Raw genomic sequence first — 25763 nt, forward strand, 5'->3', positions numbered from 1 at the left:
TGGTGTGGCACCGAACGGAGATGTTGACATGCGGAGTTTCAAACACTCTTCATTCTCTAGCGGGTGACTTTTCAAATGATGCTACATATTAGCAGTAATGCTACTTTTTGTTGCAACGCTTTTGCCCCACACTTGACAAATTACGGTTGTATGTTTTCGACATCTTCCCACTTGAAGCCAAACCACCACCAGACGATGGACCCCCTGCTGTTTTTCTTGGGAATTAATTCTTCCTTCATTTGTTACCAGATTCGCACCTTTTTTCTCTCGTATTACCACTCGCACCACAGCTAACGTTACCCATGCCACTACCTCTCTGCTCCGAGAGGGCGTATAAGTATGTGACGTATGTAAGAAGGTGCGCTTGTTTTAAATCTCTGTAAGAAGGAGAGACAAGAAAGAGTGAAAAAAGCCTGTAGTGTAATGCCTGCAGCTAAAAGCAACTGTGTGAGAACGTATACTCGAATATCAAGATATAGTCATTTTCTATATCGCACAGAGACAAACACGCGATATATCGAAGTATATCGATATATCGCCCAGCCCTAAAGTGGACATGAGACTGTGCATTCACATTCTCATTACATTGTCTTTTTTGTTATATTTTTAGCGTTATTTTTTTTTGCAACATTATGTTGCAGGCCATCAAAACTGCCAGGGGGCCGCAAAACCTCTGTAATAACTGGTAATGCTACTTTTTGTCACCTATAACACACAACAGACACCAAGTTTTGTAAATATATGTAGTATCTTTTATTTTTTTCCCTTAAAAAATAAAAAAACATCAAAATGGCCCCCACATACTTCGACTTTTGGTAATGCGGCCCTTGGTGGAAAAAAATTGGACACTCATGGTTGAGTCCGTTTGTACAAGAGATGTTCCCCAGGTAAAGGTTTTGTGTGGATGGAAGATGAATTACGAATAATTTCTGTGCAGTTTATCATGGCTTCAGTATCACTTAGCTTAATTTACGACCAGAATATTAGGTCAGAGACAACTGATGCGCTTACATGCAGCTGTCCCACTCAAGTGTGTGTGTCTTTCACAGGCACCCCGCAAATCAACGGCTCCGCAGGTGCCAGCAGCGTCAATGGCATTCACACCTGCAAAGGTGAGTGAGAACTAGGAGAACTTGTCTAGCTGCAACATCTGGATGTCAGCTTGCTTATTAAGTTTTTATTGTGGTGCCGTGTCATCAGACCTGACGGAGATCCAGGTGGCCGTGTCGGACGTGAACACTCGACACGAGGCGCTGGGCGTAGACCTAAAGGAGCATCTCGGCCGTCAGCAGGCCTCACTGGAGTTGAGGCAGAAGGCCAGACGGGGCGCCGAGGAGCTCAAGAACTGGCTGAAAGACAAGGAGGTCAGCCTCGAACAGGGACAGACCGCCTCCCCATCCAAACCGGAGGTGGTGCGCGCCCAGGCTCAGGAAAACAAGGTAAGCCTCGTCTTTTGCTCCCCACACAGATATTTCGACACCTTTGCACCTTTCAATGACTAATTTACGATATCGGATGACCTCAGGCTTTGCTCTCGGAGCTGGCTGAGAACTCTGGCCGGGTGGAGGAGCTGAAGGGAACGTTGAGGAAGCTCATCGCCGACAACCCAGACTCTCCCGAGGCGGACGGTTGGAGACAACAGCTGCAGGACATCGGTATGTGCCGCTAAAAACATTAAAGCAGTGGGGGTTTTTTTTGTTTATAAAATTGGGAAATCATATTGAACACTTAACAATAAGCTCTTTAAAGGCCTACTGAAATGAATTTTTTTTATTTAAACGGGGATAGCAGATCTATTCTATGTGTCATACTTGATCATTTCGCGATATTGCCATATTTTTGCTGAAAGGATTTAGTATAGAACAACGACGATAAAGATTGCAACTTTTGGTATCTGATAAAAAAAAGGCTTGCCCCTACCGGAAGTAGCGTGACGTAGTCAGTTGAACATATACGCAAAGTTCCCTATTGTTTACAATGATGGCCGCATGAAGTGAGAGAGATTCGGACCGAGAAAGCGACAATTTCCCCATTAATTTGAGCGAGGATGAAAGATTTGTGGATGAGTAAAGTGCAAGTGAAGGACTAGTGGGGAGTTGAAGCTATTCAGATAGGGAAGATGCTGTAAGAGCCGGGGGTGACCTGATATTCAGCTGGGAATGACTACAACAGTAAATAAACACAAGACATATATATACTCTATTAGCCACAACACAACCAGGCTTATATTTAATATGCCACAAATTAATCCTGCATAAAAACACCTGCGTGTTTGTTATGCTAGCTCCTAGCTCCTCTGCTAGCTCCTAGCTCCATAGAACACGCCAATACAATTCAAACACCTGATCAACACACACCATCACTCAGCCCAAAAGACCGTTTCCTTAACCCAAGGTTCATAAAGCTTATATATTTTTAAAAAGTTACGTACGTGACGCGCACATACGGTCAAGTTATCGAATGTTTAGCAGCCAAGGCTGCATACTCACGGTACCTGATATTCAGCTGGGAATGACTACAACAGTAAATAAACACAAGACATATATATACTCTATTAGCCACAACACAACCAGGCTTATATTTAATATGCCACAAATTAATCCTGCATAATAACACCTGCGTGTTTGTTATGCTAGCTCCTAGCTCCTCTGCTAGCTCCTAGCTCCATAGAACACGCCAATACAATTCAAACACCTGATCAACACACACAATCACTCAGCCCAAAAGACCGTTCACCTAACCCAAGGTTCATAAAGCTTATATATTTTTAAAAAGTTACGTACGTGACGCGCACGTAGGTACGGTATGTGTTATGCTAGCTCCTCTGCTAGCTCCTAGCTCCATAGAACACGCCAATACAATTCAAACACATGATCAACACACACAATCACTCAGCCCAAAAGACCGTTCACCTAATCCAAGGTTCATAAAGCTTATATATTTTTAAAAAGTTACGTACGTGACGCGCACGTAGGTACGGTACGTGTTATGCTAGCTCCTCTGCTAGCTCCTAGCTCCATAGAACACGCCAATACAATTCAAACACATGATCAACACACACAATCACTCAGCCCAAAAGACCGTTCACCTAACCCAAGGTTCATAAAGCTTATATATTTTAAAAAAGTTACGTACATACGCAAAAAAAAGCCAAAGCTGCATACTCACAGTAGCACGTCTGCGTCTTTGTCATCCAAATCAAAGTAATCCTGGTAAGAGTCTGTGTTGTCCCAGTTCTCTACAGGCGTCTGTGTATCCAAATCAAAAGTCCTCCTGGTTAGAGTCTCTGTTATCCGAGTTCTTCCATCTTGACTGCATCTTTCGGGAATGTAAACAAAGAAGCGCCGGCTGTGTACTGTTGTGGCTGACTACGTTCGAAAAATACGTCCATTTCGCACCGACAACTTTCTTCTTTGCTTGCTTGGCTTCCTTCTCCATAATGCAATGAACATGATTGAAACAGATTCACGAACACAGATGTCCAGAATACTGTGGAATTATGAAATGAAAACAGAGCTTTTTCGTATCGACTTCAATGTGGAAGGCATACCCGTGTTCGCCGGGCTACGTCACGCGCATACGTCATCCTCAGAGGCGTTTCGAACCGGAAGTTTAGCGGCAAATTTAAAATGTCACTTTATAAGTTAACCCGGCCGTATTGGCATGTGTTATAATGTTAAGATTTCATCATTGATATATAAACTATCAGACTGCGTGGTCGGTAGTAGTGGCTTTCAGTAGGCCTTTAAATGAAGGTGCAAAAATAAGGAATATGTAAGAGATGCTTAATAAAATGTAACAAAATAATGTGAAAATGTAAACATAGAGAAACCCGAGAAGAACTATTTTCTGCAGCTTTAGTGCCAGGAAGTTACAGCTGTGCTCTAAAGGGTGAGCACAGCTAAGGTGGTGTGGTATTAGCGGTACTTTTTGTAGCAACGCTTTTGCCCTGTTTCAACATCTTCCCACTTGAAGCCAAACCACCGCCAGACGATGGACCCCGTGCTGTTTTTCTTCGGAATTAATTCTTCCTTCATTTGTTACCAGATTCGCACCTTTTTTCTCTCGTATTACCACTCGCACCACAGCTAACGTTACCCATGCCACTACCTCTCTGCTCCGAGAGGGCGTATACGTATGTGACGTATGTAAGAAGGTGCGCTTGTTTTAAATCTCTGTAAGAAGGAGAGACAAGAAAGAGTGAAAAGGCCTGTAGTGTAATGCCCGCAGCTAAAAGCAACTGCATGAGAACGTATACTCGAATATCACGATATAGTCATTTTCTATATCGCACAGAGACAAACCCGCGATATATCGAGTATATCGATATATCGCCCAGCCCTCGTTGATACTGTTACCTGATTGGCTGTTAGCGTGTCCCTGCCACTGATCAGTGATCACTTCCTGCGTCGCTCGGTTACCAGAGAGCGAGTGCCTTTGTCATGCAACCAACCTCGCTTTGCAACTTCCGCTTTCTTCGGAAGTAGAAGAAAAAAAGTTACACAACATTTTCTCTAATGCATTTTTTATTGATATCGATCACTTGGCTAGTATATTGATACTGTTTTAGTCGGCCAGTCCGAAGAAGAAGACATAATATTAGTGCCTTCAACACATCCGCTGATCAGCTGCTGGAGCAGTGCTGCATCGGAGAAGAGGAGGTACCTGCAAAAGTGTTTTTTTTTTAATATGTTATTTGAATTGAATTGAAGTATTTATTTCAAACCTGCACAGTACAACAACACACTTTTTTTTTTTTTTACATTTTGGCAGAGACATTTATGCAAGGCTTGAAAAGGGGTTGGATGAAGCAGATGCTTATAATATCCCAACCCCTCTCACTCATTCCACATTTAACATAAACAATATAATACAATAACAATACTATACAAACGAAAACAAGAAAAGCTCCTGTACACTAACAATAGAATAGTACCACTGTTACTATGAGACAAGACAAGACGAGACAAAACACACACACACACACACAGGCCCAAACACTCCCTGACCATACACTAGTGTTGCACAATTTTGAGAAAAAACCTAACCTGCTAACACACCAATGCATCTACGGCAACGCCCCCTCCTACCTCAAGGACCTAGTTTCCCCTCAACCTCCTACCCGCAACCTCCGCTCCTCAAACCCATCAGGACAAACTTACAAACAATGGGCCGCCGGGCTTTCTGCTCGACCGCACCCGAACTATGGAACGCTCTCCCCGACCATCTTAGAGCACCACAGTCGGTCGACCGTTTTAAGAAGGGACTAAAAACCCACCTTTTTAGCACAGCTTTTATCTCATTTCTCTGCCTTCTTGTTTTTAAATACACTGCTTGCCTATCTGTTTTATCCAGTGCTTTCATGCTATTATTTCTATTTTCATCCATGTTTCTGTTTTATCTAGTGTTTTAATTTCTATTTAAATTTTCTATTATATATTCTAACTTTCTATTTTTTTAAATTATTTTTTTCTTATACTTTGTAGCACTTTGAGATTTTAACAAATGTAAAGTGCGTTACAAATGTAATTCATTATTATTATTTATTATTATAAATAATTCCATGATGTTCCTGGAGTTATAAGGTCTGATCGCTGTACAATTGGTGACCTCCCCTAGACTCCCGCTGGCTCTCGGCCAATCAGACGGCAGCCCGCCGGCAGACGGAGCTGGAGGCGTGCGCCGACAGGCTGGGCAGCTTTACGTCGGCGGCATCTCAGCTGGGCCCCTGGCTGAGGGAGAAGGAGCTGATGATGAGCGTGCTGGGACCGCTCAGCATCGACCCGAACATGCTGAACACGCAGAAACAACAAGTCCAGGTGTGTGGAGCCAGACCATGATGATGATGATGATGTTGCCAAGGTAACACAATGATGATCAGAAATAATAACTACTTTTGTTGTAGTTTATGCTGCGGGAGTTCGACACCCGTAGGCCGCAGTTTGACGAGCTGACCCAGTCGGCCGAGGGCATCCTCTCCCAGACCCAAGACGCCAAGGAGCAGGAGGAGGTTCGAGCCGAGCTGGACTCCGTCTCGCAGCAGTGGGAGGACCTGACCAGCAGGCTCGCACGGCGGTCCGAGCACATCGGCCAGGCGCAGGGAACCAGCGAGCGGTACCAGGCTCTGCTGCGCGAGCTCTCCTCCAGCGTGACGGCCCTCGCCGATCGCCTGGATGCTCAGGCCTCGCTGAGCGCGCGGCCCGAGGAGCTGAAGGCGCGCCTGCAGGAGACGGGCGAGATCCGCTCAGAGCTGGAGAGGCGGAGGTCCGAGCTGGCCGAGGCGGAGCGGCTCTGTCAGGAGCTGAGCGCCATCGTGGTGGAACCTTACCTGAAGGACGAGCTGAAGAAACGTCTGGAGAGCGTTAGCGGGCCTCTGAAGAACCTGGAGGATCGTGCGGGTACGTCAATACGATTCTGATCACATGGCACGTGGGGCGGCGTGGCTCGATTGGCAGAGCGGCCGTGCCAGCAACTTGAGGGTTCCAGGTTCGATCCCCGCTTTTGCTATCCTAGTCAGTGCCATACTTGCCAACCTTGAGACCTCCGAATTCGGGAAATGGGGGGGTTGGTGGTAGCGGGGGGTGTATATTGTAGCGTCCCGGAAGAGTTAGTGTTCCAAGGGGTTCTGGGTATTTGTTCTGTTGTGTTTATGTTGTGTTACGGTGCGGATGTTCCCCCGAAATGTGTTTGTCATTCTTGTTTGGTGTGGGTTCACAGTGTGGCGCATATTTGTAACAGTGTTCAAAGTTGTTTATGCGGCAACCCTCAGTGTGACCTGTATGGCTGTTGACCAAGTATGCGTTGCATTCACTTGTGTGTGTGTATAAGCCGCATATATTATGTGACTGGGCCGGCACGCTGTTTGTATGGAGGAAAAGCGGACGTGGCGACAGGTTGTAGAGGACGCTTAAGGCAGTGCACTGCAAAAAGTCAGTGTTTTAATTTAATTTTTAAAAAAAATTTGGGGTATTTTATTTGAACTAAGCAAAATTATCTGCCAATAGAACAAGAAAATTTGGCTTCCAAAACAAGTCAAATTAGCTAACCTCAATGAACCCAAAAATACCTTAAAATAAGTATATACTCACTAATAACAAGTGCACTTTTCTTGGTAGAAAAAAATATTGAGCATATGTTGAGCAACATGAGCAATATGTTGAGCAAATATTGAGCTTTTTGCTCAATATGTTGAAAATATTCTTAAATTAAGTAAATGCTAGTGCCATTATCTTGACATAATGATATGCATTTGGCATCATGATTTTTTTTTTCATGCTTGAAGTAAGAAATTACTACTTCAAAAAAGTAGTTTTATACTTGTGAGTGTTGATGACACAGCTTTGCAACAGTTGATATTCTAGTTTCAAGCATGTTTTACTCAATATAGGTCATCAAATCTCAGCAACAAGCTGTAATATCTTACTGAGATCATTTAGGACCAAAACACTTAAAACAAGTAAAACACTCTAACATAAAATCTGCTTAGTGAGAAGAATGATCTTTTTAGACAGAAAATAAGCAAATATCACCCTTATTTGAGATATTTCATCTTACTTAGATTTCAGTTTTTGCAGTGTGCCTTTAAGGCACGCCCCCAATATTATTGTCCGGGTGGAAATCGGGAGAAATTCGGGAGAATGGTTGCCCCGGGTGATTTTCGGGAGGGGCACTGAATTTTGGGAGTCTCCCGGGAAAATCGGGAGGGTTGGCAAGTATGGTTACTGCCGTTGTGTCCTTGGGCAAGACACTTTACCCACCTGCTCCCAGTGCCGTTAAATGTAGCTTAAAAGATGTTGATAATGGGTTTCACTATGTAAACGCTTTGAGTCTCCAGAGAAAAAGCGCTGTACAAATATAATTCACCTCACCTCACATGGATTTACTCTGTGCTGGTTTTCCCCACAGCTGATGGTCTGTCTCAGCTCCAGGCCGCGCTGTCCTCCACTCAGCAGTTCCAGCAGATGTTTGGGGACCTGCGCTCGTGGCTGGACCGGCAGGCGGAACTTAGGGACTCGTCGCTCGACTCGCTGCCCTGCCAGCCCGACGCCCTCCGCTCGCTGCTGGCCGACACAGACGACATGCAGCGCGCCGTGGCCAGCCAGCGAGGATCATACGAGCTGATCCAAGGCGAGGGCGTGTCACTGCTCGCCGCACTGCCTGCCAGCGGGGACGAGCGAGCCGCCCTGCAGTCCCGTCTGGCTCGACTGCGGCAGGACTGGGAGGAAGTGAACGGGAAGCTTTCGGAACGTGAAAGCAGATTGAAAAGCACGCTGAGCAAGGCCGAAAGTTACCAGCGGCACAAGGCCGAGCTCACGCCCTGGCTAGTGGAATGTGAGGCCAAAGACGCAGAGATCCAGCCTTCGCTCCAGTCGTCCGATCTGGATGAGGCCCTGCAGAAGGCCAGGGGACTCTCCCTGGACCTGGAAAGACGAGCACCGCTGCTGGAGGCCTTCAACACATCCGCTGATCAGCTGCTGGAGCAGTGCTGCATCGGGGAAGAGGAGGTACCTGCTAATTAAAAAAAAAATAAATGTTATACATTGGTGGTGCACAATTTTGAGAACTTTGAGTAGGCCACCTACTCAGTGGCCTAGTGGTTAGCCGCCCTGAGATCGGTAGGTTGTGAGTTCAAACCCCGGCCGAGTCATACCAAAGACTATAAAAATGGGACCCATTACCTCCCTGCTTGGCACTCAGCATCAAGGGTTGGAATTGGGGGTTAAATCACCAAAAATGATTCCCGGGCGCGGCACCGCGGCTGCCCACTGCTCCCCTCACCTCCCAGGGGGTGAACAAGGGGATGGGTCAAATGCAGAGGACAAATTTCGCCACACCTAGTGTGTGTGTGACAATCATTGGTACTTTAACTTTAACTTTAATATAAATGCATAAAAATAACAAGTGAAGGAAGACTTTTAGACTGTCAATCTACATTTTCTTGTCTCAAGGTGCCACACATTAGAACAATATGCAATAATTTACTTAATAAAATATTTGGCTTTATGCAAATACTCAGAGCTTTTGTCTACATCGTGCTCTTAAACTGAAGAAATTACTGATAAACCGTGAGGTTATTTCGCTATATGATATATTTTCCCAAATATTATTGCCGATAAACGATATTAATGTCAGCATTGTTTTGTGACCAAATTAGGCACTGATGTAATAATAATATATGATATTACACATACATATTTAAATGTTTACCATTGTACTGTAATTGGAAGGTGATAACTTCTAGTTATCCTGAATCATTAAACAAACTGGACTCTCAATCCTGCAAGCAAAACATGTATTTAAAAAATATGAACACCTTTTGAAGGAGCTTTGAGTAACTTTTCAACCTTCATAAAATATTTTCATAACTATTGGGATGATACATGGACTTACAACTAGTCGAATGACTCCTCTGTCACGGCCTGAGGAGGTCTGTATTGCTTTCACTCGCACTAAGCAACTTGTAGGAGGGTGGCAGGGACCCTGCCACACAAAAAACTACAAATGTGCTGACTTGCTTTACAGCATAAGTCCCTTCCCCCATTAAAAGACGGAATGATGCAAACGCCTACGTGCCGCCAGAAAAGAAAAAGAGGAACGTGTTTGTGCAATTACTGCTATTATGGTAGTCGCTCCAAAACAACCAAATAAATGAAAAGTTTTGTCTGAGGAGACAAAAAAGGAAAAACGGAGCATACCTTAAAAGGACAGTCAGGATCAACATTGCCCTGGCTTTCACTTGCTGGTGTGAGCTCAAAGACGAGGGATTTTTAGGCCTATGCTGCCTTGGCCCTGTTCCTGCTTTGCTAGTACCGTATTTTTCGAATTATAAGTCGCTCCGGAGTTTAAGTCGCACCGGCCGAAAATGCATAATAAAGAAGGAAAAAAACATACGTCGCACTCGAGTATAAGTCGCATTTTTGGGGGAAATTTATTTGATAAAACCCAACACCAAGAATAGACATTTGAAAGGCAATTTAAAATAAAAGAAGAATAGTGAATAACAGGCTGAATAAGTGTACGTTATATAAGGCATAAATAACCAACTGAGTACGTGCCTGGTATGTTAACGTAAGAGTCATTCAAATAACTATAACATATAGAACATGCTATACGTTTACCAAACAATCTGTCACTCCCTAGCACTTTTTCCAAGATGCAACTCGTGTTTGTTATTAGCGTTGTGGAGGTCTTTCTCCCGTGGGTTCACCTGATGCTGACAAATCCTCTCACAGCCTGGATGTCTGGTGTTAACAATGTCTTCTTTTATTGGCAGCGCACACACGCTCGGGCAGCACACAACTTTTCAGTCTCTCTGGCAATGTCCAGTGTGCGCCTCCTCCTTCACTCCAACTCCCAACAACTGTGTCTCGGCCCGGCTGCTGCTAATAAGCATGGCAGGTAGAGATGTCCGATAATGGCTTTTTTGCCGATATCCGATATTCCGATATTGTCCAACTCTTAATTACGGATACTGATATCAGCCGATACCGATATATAAAGTTGTGGAATTAACGCATTATTATGCCTAATTTTGTTGTGATGCCCCGCTGGATGCATTAAACAATGTAACAAGGTTTTCCAAAATAAGAGAACAACTTCAACTCAAGCTATACAAAAAAATGCCAACATGGCACTGCCATATTTATTATTGAAGTCACAAAGTGCATTATTTTTTTTAACATGCCTCAAAACAGCAGCTTGGAATTTGGGACATGTTCTCACTGAGAGAGCATGAGGAGGTTGAGGTGGGCGGGGTAGTGGGGGGTGTATATTGTAGCGTCCTGGAAGAGTTAGTGCTGCAAGGGGTTCTGGGTATTTGTTCTGTTGTGTTTATGTTGTGTTACGGTGCGGATGTTCTCCCGAAATGTATTTGTCATTCTTGTTTGGTGTGGGTTCACAGTGTGGCGCATATTTGTAACAGTGTTAAAGTTGTTTATACGGTCACCCTCAGTGTCACCTGTATGGCTGTTGACCAAGTATGCATGCATTCACTTGTGTGTGTCAAAAGCCGTAGATTTTATGCGATTGGGCCGGCACGCAAAGGCAATGCATTCAAGGTTTATTGGCGCTCTGTACTTCTTCCTACGTCCGTGTACACAGCGGCGTTTTAAAAAGTCATACATTTTACTTTTTGAAACAGATACCGATAATTTTGAAACCGATAATTTCCGATATTACATTTTAAAGCATTTATCGGCCGATAATATCGGCAGTCCAATATTATCAGACATCCCTTATGGCAGGTGATTAGATTATCAGCCCCAGCTGGGTAATCCAATCACTTGCCAGCTGTGCTTCAAGGCCGGTCCTTACACACCCCGCTCCGCTGCAGGCCCGCAGACCACGCCCCCCTCCGCATGCGTACTGACTGCCCCTACTGCAGTGCACACAAACTTGCTGTTTCCTGTAAACACTTTTGATTGGCTAGGAAGCAAAGGACGCGAGGCTCAACAATTCAATCAAAATATGTCTGTCACTCAAATGTTGGTTGACGGTGGAGGAAATAAAAATATTCCCCTTTGTCAATTAATCGTTCAGCTCAATTACATGTTATTGTAAAAATAAAATGTTTGCAGGTACGAGATGAGAAGGCGCAGTTCAACCGGCGTTTGGATGGCTTGGGCGAGAGGCTCCACAGCCGCACGTCGCAGCTGGAGGAGCTAGCGGGCCGCCTGAAAGAGTTTGAAGAAGGCCAACAGGCTGTGGAGAGGCGGCTGGAGGCCGCAAAGCACCAGATTGAAGTCCAAGAGGCGTTAGGACCGCAGGTACTTTCAGCAGAGTGAAGACTGCTCATCTGGCGTTGTCCCTCTTGTTTTTAACTCTGTGCTTCTTCTTGTCACCCAGGCGTGTAGCGCCAAGAGCCTGGAGAGGCTGAGGAGCCAACAGGAAAGCCTCAAGTGCCTGCAGCCTCAGGTGGTCTACCTGCGAGACCTGGCCCAGGGGCTGGTGCAGGACGCCCCCCAGAGTCCAGGGGTAAACAGTGAGGGGGCGCAGAGGCTCCAGGAGCAAGCCAAGAACACGGAGACGGAGTATGAAGATGTGGGCAACAAGGTGAGAATGATATTTACTGCATGTTTGAATTGTGATCATGTTAATAATGTTCATGTTAACAGTGGAGGTGAGTAATTATCGTATTATAATCGTCTGCAAGTTTAAGTATGAAATAGAATGAATAGGAGCTGGGAAGAACACAATGAATGAGGCTGTGCAGTTTAGCTAAACTGTTTAGAACAAGTGTGTGAGAATGTTTTGGTGTCTGTCAAGTGTTTAAGAAAGCAGAGCTACTGAAAGCTGTTTGGCTTTTTGACTTCCTGCGACCGTATATGGTCATTGTGGCCTTTTAACACTTTATCATGGTTTGAAATGTAAACTAGTGTCTCAAACACTAAGGAGCTAAGCAATTTGTTATTCTTATAGCCAGACCTGTGTGTTTATTTCCGTACCTGGCGGTTTCGGCTACAACTGTAACGGAACAGGTACGGAAATAAACACACAGGTCTGACTATAAGAATAACAAATTGCATTCTTTTTTGAAGACCTAATGAACCTCTTTTGATTACCAAGGAGCTAAATCAGGGTCAAAAGTTTTGTACTTGAAAAAAAAAAATATATATATATATATATATATATATATATATATATATATATATATATATATATATATATATATATATATATATATATATATATATATATATATATATAAATAAATAAAGTTCAAGTTTTGGGCAGAGGGGTTAGTGCGTCTGCCTCACAATATGAAGGTCCTGGGTTCGATCCTGCGCTCGGGATCTTTCTGTGTGGAGTTTGCATGTTCTCCCCGTGACTGCGTGGGTTCCCTCCGGGTACTCCGGCTTCCTCCCACCTCCAAAGACATGCACCTGGGGATAGGTTGATTGGCAACACTAAATGGTCCCTAGTGTGTGAATGTTGTCTGTCTATCTGTGTTGGCCCTGCGATGAGGTGGCGACTTGTCCAGGGTGTACCCCGCCTTCCGCCCGAATGCAGCTGAGATAGGCTCCAGCACCCCCCGCAACCCCGAAGGGAATAAGCGGTAGAAAATGGAAAATGGAAGTTCAAGTTTTGATGTTGAATCTTGAAAAATACATCAGTATATTCTAAATAAAAAGTGAACACAATTTTTTTTCAGTTTAAATCAATTTTGATTCACACTTCATTATTTTGAATGAATTTTTTATTTTTATGTTTCACTTTTATATATTTTGATATTTGAGCTTGTTTTTTTCCAGAATGAAATGCAATTTTTAGTTTCAATGGCTTATTTTCAGATTCAAATCCTTATTTTTTTACCCAGATTAAAATCTTGTTTTTTCGGTTTCAGACTTTTGATCCTTTTTTAAAGTGGAGCGCGCGTGCAAGGGGCGTGGCCTCATGACAGACCAATCAGGAGGTTTTAGGGCGTCCCCTGTCATGTTGCCTTCAGGGAACTAATTCAGTTTGAATTCTTATCTGGAAGAAAAATATTTAAACTAAAAAATTGAATTTAAATCAGAAATATATGCAAGTAAAACATTTTTATTAAATCAAAATAATTATAAGTGTGGATCCAAATTATATTATATTCCACCAGAAAAACTGTCCTTTATTTTTCAAAATTTAACTTCAAAACGTGAACTTTTGGTTTCAAAGTTATAATTTTCAAGTACAAAAGATTTGACCCTGGTTTAGCTTCATAAAAACACTTGCTGTGCTGTGTTTTACATCTCACTGGCCACTTAATTAGGTACACCCAAGAGCATGCCTCCACTTGTATAATGCAATAGGAACACCAATCAGCGCGTGGGATACATTGTAGTGGTCATGACGTAAAGTATTCAGTACTGTACGTACACAACAGTTCCACAACATCATGTCATGTCCAAGCATCTTCCTGTTGAAAAATGTTGATTTGACGCGTGAGTCATCGCCCTCTACTGGATTCTTAGTTGCAGCACTCTTTTTTTTTTCCTCTGTGGAGTGGATAGCTCCATCAAACCCTTTTTCAATGAAGTTAACTTTAAATATAACAAGTTATTTACAATCTAAAGCAAGTTAAGTTCACAGGCATCAGGTGACCTCAAATGAACGCCACAGGTTGTTTTCTATTTATTTAAAACATGGAAGACTGAAGAACAGGTGTGGGTGTTGTCAGCCTCTATTTAGGGTCGTGTTGCATCACGTTGTGCTTTTGGTTTTCAAGCACGATTTAGATAAAAGAGGAAAACGTGTATCTGATGTTCCCTTTCATTGTCCTCCATCAGATCGAGCAGTGTTGCTCCACACTCGAGTCCCGCCTGCAGGGCGTTGGCGAGGTCCAGTCGCACGTGCGGGACGTCTTCTCGCGACTGACCGACCTCGACGACGAGCTGGACTCGCTGGGCCCGGTCGGGCGCGACGCGGACTCGCTGGCCTCGCAGGCGGAAACACTCGGTGGCTTCCTGTCACGTCTGGCCGATCTCAGGACAGAGCTGGAAGCGCACGCGTCCGATTGCACCGCCATGCTTCGGCGGGAGGGCTCCTCCCCCGACCTGCTGGCTCTTCGGCGGGAGACAGAGGCTCTGAGTCGGCAGGCAGGGAAGGTGAGAGGATAATGATAATCTATGCATTTACATTTTTTTATTTTCCTGGTTGTGCCACAAACGCTTGTTGCTAGGCAGAATTTGCGCAGCACTATAATTTGTGGTCCATAGACCAATGACCAGACATATTTAGGATAACTATGTAAGGATTTTGAATCACTGCTGTAGGGCTAGGCGATATGTCTGCAAACTGTATAAAGGCTTTTTTGCCGATATTGTCCAACTCTTAATTACCGATTCCGATATCAACCGATACCGATATATACAGTCGTGGAATTAACACATTGTTATGCCTAATTTTGTTGTGATGCCCCGCTGGATGCATTAAACAATGTAACAAGGTTTTCCAAAATAAATCAACTCAAGTTATGGAAAAAAATGCCAACATGGCACTGCCATATTTATTATTGAAGTCACAAAGTGCATTATTATTTTTAACATGCCTCAAAACAGCAGCTTGGAATTTGTGACATGCTCTTCCTGAGAGAGCATGAGGAGGTTGAGGTGGGCGGTGGGGGTGTATATTGTAGTGTCCCGGAAGAGTTAGTGCTGCAAGGGGTTCTGGGTATTTGTTCTGTTGTGTTACGGTGCGGATGTTCTCCCGAAATGTGTTTGTCATTCTTGTTTGCTGTGGGTTCACAGTGTGGCGCATATTTGTAACAGTGTTAAAGTTGTTTATACGGTCCAACCTCAGTGTGACCTGTATGGCTGTTGACCAAGTATGCCTTGCATTCACTTGTGCGTGTGTGAAAAGCCGTAGACGTTATGTGACTGGGCCGGCACGCGAAGGCAGTGCCTTTAAGGTTTTTTGGCGCTCTGTACTTCTCCCTACAGTCCGTGTACACAGCGGCGTTTTCAAAAGTCATACATTTAACTATTTGAAACCAATACCGATCATTTTGAAACCGATAATTTCCGATATTACATTTTAAAGCATTTATCGTCCGATAATATCGGCAGTCCGATAATATCGGACATCTCTACTCGATATCGATAATTACTGATTTTTGTAGGACCTATTGAAAATAAAGACCAGGTGCAAAATATATTAAGTAATTTTTTTCATTTCAAATGATTATAATCCCCTTATTTATCAAGGCAGAAAGGAAAGGAAATGTCAAATCCAGCATGGAAAACACCCAAACAATCAATATAGACACAATTCTAAACATTTAACACTTAACAATAAGCTCTTAAAATGAAGATGCAAAAATTAGGAATATGTAAGAAATGCTTAATAAAGAGTGAATTGAAAATGTAAACATAGAGAAAGTTGGGAAGTGCCAGGAAGTTACAGCTGTGCTCTAAGGGGTGAGCGCAACTAAGGTCTTGGTGGACGAGCGCCTTGCATCATTTACGGACCACATTGGTCTGACTACGGTTCGTTTGAAAAATTTAAAAAAATTGTCATACTGTCGAGGTGACTTTCACTCTTTTATCCACAATTTCTTCATTTTTACTTTCTCTTCTCATTCCATGCAAAAAAATCAACCATGAGAAAACATAATGGCGCCACCAAACTTGATAGTTAACATTGTTACCTGATTGGCTGTTAGTGTGACACTCCCACTGATCAGTGATCACTTCCTGTGTTGCTCAACTTCCGGTTTCTTCCGACAAAAAAATTCAAACGTTTAACCGAGCGCATTTTGTATTGATACCAATACGTGTCTATCGCAATATATATTGATGTTGTATTTTTGCCCAGCTTCACACTGCTCTGTATTATATATAAAATACGTACTTAAAGTGACGCTGAATGGTCAATATTAATGATGCTGATTGTTTGAGCCATTTAACTGAAAATCTGTCATCTGTGTTGCGGTTTCCTCTCTAGCTGAGCGAGCGCGGCCAGGCCAGGCTGGTGCAGATCGAGGACGCCGCAGAGAGAGTGACGGACTTCTACAGGCTGGTGGGCGAGCTGCAAGGCCTGCTGGGAGCAGCCGAAGGTGGGCTGGCCGCGCAGGGCGTGGTGGGCTCGGAGGTGGACGTCATCAAGCAGCAGCTGCAGGAGTTCAAGGTGCGTCGCTTTCCAGCTTCTTTATTTCCGAGCACACTTGCCACACACGCACACAATTTAAACCGTCACATCCTGGAGAAAAAGACTAGTTCATAAATCAGCCTTTCAGACTCTTCAGCTTTTTCGCCTCCGATTCCAAAAAGCAAATGAAATGTTTTTGCCTTCCTTCCCTCTCGTGTGGTTGCTGCCACATTCCTGTGTCTGCACACATATTTGACATTTGCAATAAAAGTAGCTGGGACCTTAAATGACATGTGTCCAAAGCTATAATATTACACTGCAAAAAGTCAGTGTTCAAAAACAAGAAAGAAAAAAATATATAGTTTTTTTTTTATTTGAATTAAGCAAAATTATCTGCCAATAGAACAAGAAAATTTGGCTTGTCAAGACTTTCCAAAACAAGTCAAATTAGCTAACCTCAATGAACCCAATAATACTTAAAATAAGTATATTCTCACTAATAACAAGTGCACTTTTCTTGGTAGGAAAAAAAAAGACCTTTTTGCTCAATATGTTGAAAAATATTCTTAAATTATGTAAATGCTAGTGCCATTATCTTGACATAATGATATGCGCTCGGCATCATGATATTTTTTTTTCATGCTTGAAGTAAGAAATTACTTTAAAAAAGGAGTTTTATACTTGTGAGTGTTGATGACACAGCTTTGCAACAGTTGATATTCTAGTTTCAAGCATGTTTTACTCAATATAGGTCATAACATCTCAGCAACAAGCTGTAATATCTTACTGAGATCATTTAGGACCAAAACACTTAAAACTTTGAAGTAAAACACTCTAACATAAAATCTGCTTAGTGAGAAGAGTTATCTTATCAGACAGAAAATAAGCAAATATCACCCTTATTTGAGATATTTAATCTTACTTAGATTTCAGTTTTTGCAGTGTATGTATATAATTAAAAACAGTCAATGTATATTGATGTTTGCTCTAGTTTACAAGACATTCACACTGCAGGCCATTTCCCATGTTTTTTGCCCATATGTGTTTTTTCATGTCAGTCGAAACTGTAAAATTAGGATTTTTTGCAAATCCAACCCTTTCGTCGTAAATCTGATTGAACTGCGGTCTGGACGCATAGGTCGCGTTCATCCGACCATTACGTCATTGGATATGACAAACATCACAGTACATACATTTGAATGGATGAGTGTGAAGCTGCTGGGATGAGAATCAGCACCTCCAAATCTGAGGTTATGGTTCTTAATCGGAAAAAGGGTGGACTGCGCCCCTCGGGACGGGAATGAAGTTCTGCCTCAAGTGGAGGAGTTCAAGTATCTCGGGGTGTTGTTCACGAGTGAGGGAAGATTAGACAGCGAGATTGACAGACGGATTGGTGCAGCTTCTGGACCGTCTGTTGTGGTGAGGAAGTAGCTTTTTTGATTGATTGATTGAAACTTTTATTAGTAGGTTGCACAGTACAGTACATATTCCGTACAATTGACCACTAAATGGTAACACCCCAATAAGTTTTTCAACTTGTTTAAGTCGGGGTCCACGTTAATCAAGTCATGGTACAAATATATACTATCGGCATAATACAGTCATCACACAAGTTAATCATCAGATTATATACATTGAATTATTTAAATTATTTACAATCCTGGGGGGGGGGTTAGGGTTAGGTTTGGTTGATCAACAATTGCATCATCTGAGAACAGAGTTCAGCACTGAGGATTTTTTCTTCAGCTGAGCCAGAAGGCTCTCGATTTGCCGGTTAGTCTACGTTCCTCCACCCACCTATGGTCACGAGTTTTGGGTAATGACCAAAAGGACCAGGTCGAGAATACAAGCAGGAGAAATGAGTTTTTGTCGCAGGATTTCTGGGATCACCTTTAGAGAGAGGGTGATGAGTTGGTCATCCGGGAGAGACTCAAGAGTAGAGCCGCTGCTCCTTCACGTGGAGAGGAGCCAGCTTAGGTGGCTCAGGTATCTACTACGGACGCCTCCCTGGTGAGGTGTTTTGGGCATGTCCAGCGGAGGCCTCGGGGCAGACCTAGGAGACGTTGGAGGGACTATGTCTCACAGCTGGCCTGGGAACGCCTCGGTATTCCCCCTGTGGAACTACAGGAGGTGTCCGGGGACAGGGAAGTCTGGGCATCTCTGCTTATAGACTGCTGCCCCTGTGACCTGGACTCGGATAAGCGGTGGAAAATGGTTGGATGGATGGATGAATATATATACAGTGAGGTCCACAAGTATTTGCACACCCTGCAATTTTGCAAGTTCTCCCACTTAGAAATTAGGGAGAGGTCTGAAATGTTCATCATAGATGTATTTCCACTGTTAGAGACATAATCTAAAAAGAGAAATCCGGAAATCACATTGTATGATTCATTTTTTTTATTATTTATTTGTATGTTACTGGGGTTCATACAGTATATACACACACATACATACATACATACATGTATATATATATATATATATATATATATATATATATATATATATATATATATATTATGATTAATAATTACTACAATTGTTTAAGAATATTTGAAAATTTGACTCCTTACCTTGTTTACTTCCGTGACGACCTCCTTAACGTTTTTTAATCAATAAGAAATATCAATCAGCTAAAATGCGCCCAACATGGTTAAGTGTGAAGAGAGTGTTTTGCATTTTTCCCATCATCTCTTGTAATCATACTTGCCAACCTTGAGACCTCCAATATCGGGAGGTGGGGGGGGGGGGGGGGGGGGGGGGGGGGGGGTGGGGTGGGGGGGGGCTTGGTCGGGGGTGGGGGGGGCGTGGTTATTTACAGCTAGAATTCACCAACTCGAGTATTTCATATATATTTCATATATATATATATATATATATGAAATACTTGACTTTCAGTGAATTCTAGCTATATATATATATATATATATATATATATATATATATATATATATATATATATATATATATATATATATTTTTTTTTTTTAATTTACATATAAATAAAAGAAATACTTGAATTTCAGTGTTCCGGTGGCTATCCATTAGATGGCAGTATTGTCCTGTTTAACTTCTCCGTTCATGATGAGTATATCATTTCGGCCACCGTGTTCAATGGAGAAGTCTGTTCTACAAAATTTACAGGCAACATACACCTTCCCCTTCGAACTGTCCTGGATGAACTGAAATTCTTGTTTCCGTTCGTTTTGGAACTTGCAAGCGTATTTCTTCATCTTGCTCGTCGACGGCGTCGCCATGTCTGTAATTTCCTCGTTCTTCTGCTTCGTCTCCTTGTTGTGTGCGCAGTTGTGCACTCTACTCTCTAAAAGCCCTAGATGTTATGACGTCATTGGGCAGGCAAGCTGTTTATATTGTGGGAAAGCGGACGTGAGAACAGGCTGTCCCCACTCAGTCTCAGGTCCGCATTGAGCTGGAGGGGGCGTGGCCTCCAGCTCCGGCTGAATACCGGGAGTTTGTCGGGAGAAAATCTCTGCCGGGAGGTTGTCGGGAGAGGCGCTGAATACCGGGAGTCTCCCGCTAAAAACGGGAGGGTTGGCAAGTATGCTTGTAATGGATTATGCGGATTGGATGTTTTTTTTTTTTTTTATAATATCCACAAAGTATAATGAGCAGATTGTGTTATGTGTGACCATGTTTGTTGAATTTTTGGGCTGGTAGAATTTTTTTTCTGCACCATGACTAGAGAAGGTTGTTTGGATTGGGTCATATAAGTGTATGCTGTTCAAGTAGTCAAATAGATGTACAATTAGTGGTCACTGACTTCAATTACTTTCCTTGGCCACCAGATGGCAGCTAATAAGAACATTGGCTAGTTGTATGTTTTGGAAACACCTCCAAATTGCTTATTGGACTCCTGCTGTCTCGTGGGCCAAATTGAAGACGCCGGTGGGCCGTAATTTGGACACCCCTGCCTTACAAGGTAGTACAGATTATATATTGTTATTCACAAGTGTCCTCCTCGTGATGCTTTGTGCGCAGTTGTGTAAGAGGTGTTGTAGCGCACAATGTGGAGCTGCTGCCTTTTGGATTTTACGGCCTTTGCTGCTGCCGAGCTCACGCTGCCCTTTCAGTCGGGCACATTTCTCTGGCCGTGGCGGCCCCTCCCGGGAGACGACATGGTGACGTCCGTGTGGAGGAAGGTTAGGCCTTTATCGGCGTGATGGATGGCCCGTGTGATTCCAACAGATTCAGTGCTTCTAAAACTATCCGGCGTGCTTTTCTTTCGGCTGAGTGAGCGCCTCCACACGCGTGGGAGGATGGAAGAACACTGGTGTACTTTCCTTGCAGCTTTGTCCTTCTCCCAAACTCCTACATCATCTTCACTCTATCCTCTTCCTCACTAAAGAGCGGTCCATGACTTGAAATGACACATTTCAATGTGACACATGTAGACGCCTTAAATGATTTCTTGCATACGGACTAGCAATTACAACCTGCTGAAATATAGACTGTTTAAAATGTTACATACTCACTTCTCATGTATATTTACTAGAATTTTGTACAAGTTTACACACTATAGTTAGCTGAAATCACACCGTTTTAGGGTGACCTAAAAGCGAATCCTTTGTCTTCAATATGGCATGCATCCGGCAGAATACCTGATTGGTTCTTGAACATGGTTCGCCAACCGAAACATTCGTATAGTGCAGGCCTGGGCAATTATTTTGACCTGGGGGCCACATTTAGAGAAAAAAATGTGTCTGGGGGCCGGTATATCTATCTATCTATGTATAAATACACTACCGTTCAAAAGTTTGGGGTCACCCAAACAATTTTGTGGAATAGCCTTCATTTCTAAGAACAAGAATAGACTGTCGAGTTTCAGATGAAAGTTCTCTTTTTCTGGCCATTTTGAGCGTTTAATTGACCCCACAAATGTGATGCTCCAGAAACTCAATCTGCTCAAAGTAATGTCAGTTTTGTAGCTTCTGTAACAAGCTAAACTGTTTTCAGATGTGTGAACATGATTGCACAAGGGTTTTCTAATCATCAATTAGCCTTCTGAGCCAATGAGCAAACACATTGTACCATTAGAACACTGGAGTGATAGTTGCTGGAAATGGGCCTCTATACACCTATGTAGATATTGACATTTGCAGCTAGAATAGTAATTTACCACATTAGCAATGTATAGAGTGTATTTCTTTAAAGTTAAGACTAGTTTAAAGTTATCTTCATTGAAAAGTACAGTGCTTTTCCTTCAAAAACAAGGACATTTCAATGTGACCCCAAACTTTTGACCGGTAGTGTATACAAATATAAATATGCGCACGCACACACACACACATATATAAGCTGTGACAATCTGCTGTACAATATGTGTGTGTTTAGGTCCTATTTTTAGGAACACTAATACAAAACCTCACAATAATGTCTGGTTAAAGCTAAAAACGTTATGACAGACCGCCTTAAAAAACAGAATGGAATTTTAAATGTTCTACTGAATGAGACACCCAGAATGTACATGAATATAAAGAATGTGGGATTTACAATATTAACTATGAAGGATAAAACACTGAATAATGACAACATATGAACGTCACACCCCCTCCATCCACATATTTTACAATCAAGCGAAACACAACGAAAATGCAACAAACACGGCGCAATATGAATGTGAAGGGTAAAAAACAAACCAAAACCCTACAATCTGACATAATATCACTTTTCTTGTAGAACTTTGTTGCATAAATCTCCTTCCGCGTCTGTCCCTGACACCCACATTTCAGGCTCTGGAAACACTCTGTGGAAACGCTCCCCACCCACACTGCTTGGTGCCTCGTCTGAGCTGCTGTGACTTACATTACCATAGTAACTAATTAGATTACCATAGTAACTAGTATATAATTCAAAAGCACATATTCTAACCATTACTAACCAATTCTAACCATTACTAACCAATTCTAACCATTCTAACCAATACTTTGTATAGTTTTAAGACTTACGGTCAATAGAAAACATCCCTGCACATCATAATGGCAGCTACACTTTCCATCTAAAAGATCTAAAAAAATTATTTGGGAATGTCCGGCGGGCCTTAAATTGCCCAGGTCTGGTATAGTGAAACAGATTTCTCCATATGAAACAATGTAAACATGAATGTAGAAGTCTTGTGTTCCGGGTTCTTCGGACCACCAATTACTGACAGGACAGCGGCGTGCATGTCTCGGGACAATGACTTATTTTTCTATAGGTGTCTTTTGTTGTGCTTTTCAGCCATCGGTTTGTGTGTCAGTCTTCGCTCTCCCTCTCGCTCGTGCTCCAACTGCCCCCTCCTTCCCGGCTGCTCCCTTTAACAGAGCGACAGGTGATTAGATAAACACTCCCAGGTGGGTCATCCACGCACCTGTCGCTGATCTCGAAGCCGGTCCTGGCACACCCCGCTTCGCTGCAGGCCGCGCCCCCCCCACAATGAATAATTGCTTCTAACTTCGACAAAAGTCCCTACTTTATATTAAAAAAACGCACACTTTGAAGACACTATGATGTATACATGTATACTGTGTATGTTTTAAAGGCCTACTGAAAGGATTTTTTTTATTTAAACGGGGATAGCAGATCCATTCTATGTGTCATACTTGATCATTTCGCGATATTGCCATATTTTTGCTGAAAGGCTTTAGTAGAGAACATCGACGATAAAGTTCGCAACATTTGGTCGCTGATAAAAAAAGCCTTGCCTGTACCGGAAGTAGCGTGACGTCACAGGTTGAAAGGCTCCTCACATTTCCCCATTGTTTACACCAGCAGCGAGAGCGATTCAGACCGAGAAAGCGACGATTACCCCATTAATTTGAGCCAGGATGAAAGATTCGTGGATGAGGAACGTGAGAGTGAAGGACTAGAGTGCAGTGCAGGACGCATCTTTTTTCGCTCTGACCGTAACTTACGTACAAGCTGGCTCATTGGATTCCACACTTTCTCCTTTTTCTATTGTGGATCACAGATTTGTATTTTAAACCACCTCGGATACTATATCCTCTTGAAAATGAGAGTCGAGAACGCGAAATGGACATTCACAGTGACTTTTATCTCCACGACAATACATCGGTGAAGCACTTTAGCTACGGAGCTAACGTGATAGCATCGGCTTAACTGCAGATAGAAACGAAAGAAATAAACCCCTGACTGGAAGGATAGACAGAAAATCAACAATACTATTAAACCCTGGACATGTAACTACACGGTTAATGCTTTCCAGCCTGGTGAAGCTTAACAATGCTGTTGCTAACGACGCCATTGAAGCTAACTTAGCAACGGGACCTCACAGAGCTATGCTAAAAACATTAGCTATCCACCTATGCCAGCCAGCCCTCATCTGCTCATCAACACCCGTGCTCACCTGCGTTCCAGCGATCGACGGAGCGACGAAGGACTTCACCCGATCAGCGGTCGGCGGCTAGCGTCGGATAGCGCGTCTGCTATCCAAGTCAAAGTCCTCCTGGTTGTGTTGCTGCAGCCAGCCGCTAATACACCGATTCCACCTAAAGCTTTCTTCTTTGTAGTCTCCATTGTTCATTAAACATATTGCCAAAGATTCACCAACACAGATGTCCAGAATACTGTGGAATTTTGAGATGAAAACCGAGCTTTTTGTATTGGATACAATGTGTCCGAATACTTCCGTTTCAACGATTGACGTCACACGCATACATCATGCTCCAAAGGCGTTTTCAACCGGAAGTTTAGCGGGAAATTTAAAATTGCACTTTATAAGTTAACCCGGCCGTATTGGCATGTGTTGCAATGTTAAGATTTCATCATTGATATATAAACTATCAGACTGCGTGGTCGGTAGTAGTGGCTTTCAGTAGGCCTTTTAACCAACAAAACAAGCGGGTAATGGCTCAACAATCTCTTTTATATCCAAACACAACAACAACAACAACTGCCAGCTTAACTGTCAATGTGTCCGCACACACACAAAAGTCCTAAATCCATCCATCCATTTTCTACCGCTTGTCCCGTTCGGGGTCGTGGGGGGGGGGACTGGAAGGCCGGGTATACCCTGGACAAGTTGCCAATAAAAACCAAAAACAGGAAAGTCCTTTTACCTTGTGTCCTTTAGTATTTGTTTAACAGTCTTGGTGTGGTAAAGATGCATAGTGTCACCTTCAAACCACTGCTTGCAGTGTGAGGCGGTGCCCCATCGGCTTGTGTCGCGGTACTCACTGCTATCTCCTTCGCTGTAATAAAGGTCCCCTCTGGCATATTTTTTTTTTATAAAGTCCTATCTTATCACAGTTAAAAACTTGCCATGGTAGAAAGCCCTCTTCGCCGATAAAATCCTTGAAGCAGCAGCTTTGTCTGGGCAGCCTCGCCTGCTGCACCGTCGCTATGAATAATGGCTCCTCTTTTTTAGTTATTACTTTTCAGACACATTTAAATGACATGAATTGTCGAGCAAATGCTGTTTTTCTCCCCACAAGTAAAATAAATAAATAATGATAATAAATAAAGTAAGAAAAACACAGGACAGATATCAACATAAAACCACAGACAGCTGCATTCTTGCATCCCAAAAACCCCGCCCACCTCAACCTCCTCATGCTCTCTCAGGGAGAGCACGTCCCAAATCCCAAGCTGCTGTTTTGAGGCATGTTAAAAAAAATAATGCACTTTGTGACTTCAATAATAAATATGGCAGTGCCATGTTGGCATTTTTTTCCATAACTTGAGTTGATTTATTTTGGAAAACCTTGTTACATTGTTTAATGCATCCAGCGGGGCATCACAACAAAATTAGGCAAATATCGGTATCGGTTGATATCAGAATCGGAAATTAAGAGTTGGACAATATCGGAATATCGGATATCGGCAAAAAAGCCATTACTGGACATCTCTAGAAAAAAACATGTTGTCTGTTTACTTTTAGCAATGAATAAGCACAAAAATGAATGAGTATTTTCGTAGAAGTAGCGCAGTGATCAAAGTATTGAAAAATAATAATGGGCTTGTTTTTTTCGGGGAAATCTGCTTATGAAATGAGGCCGGGCACCCTCACTCCATCGCAAACACATACGAGATGAAACCTGTGGATTACGCGCGATTTGAATGAAGGACAATTAACAGACTTTCAGAAATTCTTCATTGGTATAGAAACTGACTCAGTTGATGAAATAGATACAAGTTTGTCTTCGACAATGGCGGCCCCTTACTCAAATCTCCTGTCCATTGGA

At 42.9% G+C, this 25763-nt stretch overlaps 1 protein-coding gene across 1 annotated transcript in view; it reads left to right on the top strand.

Moving 5' to 3' along the window:
* Window positions 1-25763, top strand: part of macf1a (microtubule actin crosslinking factor 1a) — a 389896-nt gene that overhangs the window by 252331 nt on the left and 111802 nt on the right. The window contains 10 exon segments of the mRNA XM_062047376.1: window positions 1050-1112; window positions 1201-1439; window positions 1526-1655; window positions 5620-5819; window positions 5906-6398; window positions 7906-8504; window positions 11577-11765; window positions 11845-12051; window positions 14262-14579; window positions 16417-16599. Of these exon segments, the coding sequence (XP_061903360.1) occupies window positions 1050-1112; window positions 1201-1439; window positions 1526-1655; window positions 5620-5819; window positions 5906-6398; window positions 7906-8504; window positions 11577-11765; window positions 11845-12051; window positions 14262-14579; window positions 16417-16599 (2621 nt within the window).

This window comes from Entelurus aequoreus, linkage group LG05 (assembly GCF_033978785.1).
Source record: "Entelurus aequoreus isolate RoL-2023_Sb linkage group LG05, RoL_Eaeq_v1.1, whole genome shotgun sequence".
NCBI lineage: Eukaryota > Metazoa > Chordata > Actinopteri > Syngnathiformes > Syngnathidae > Entelurus > Entelurus aequoreus.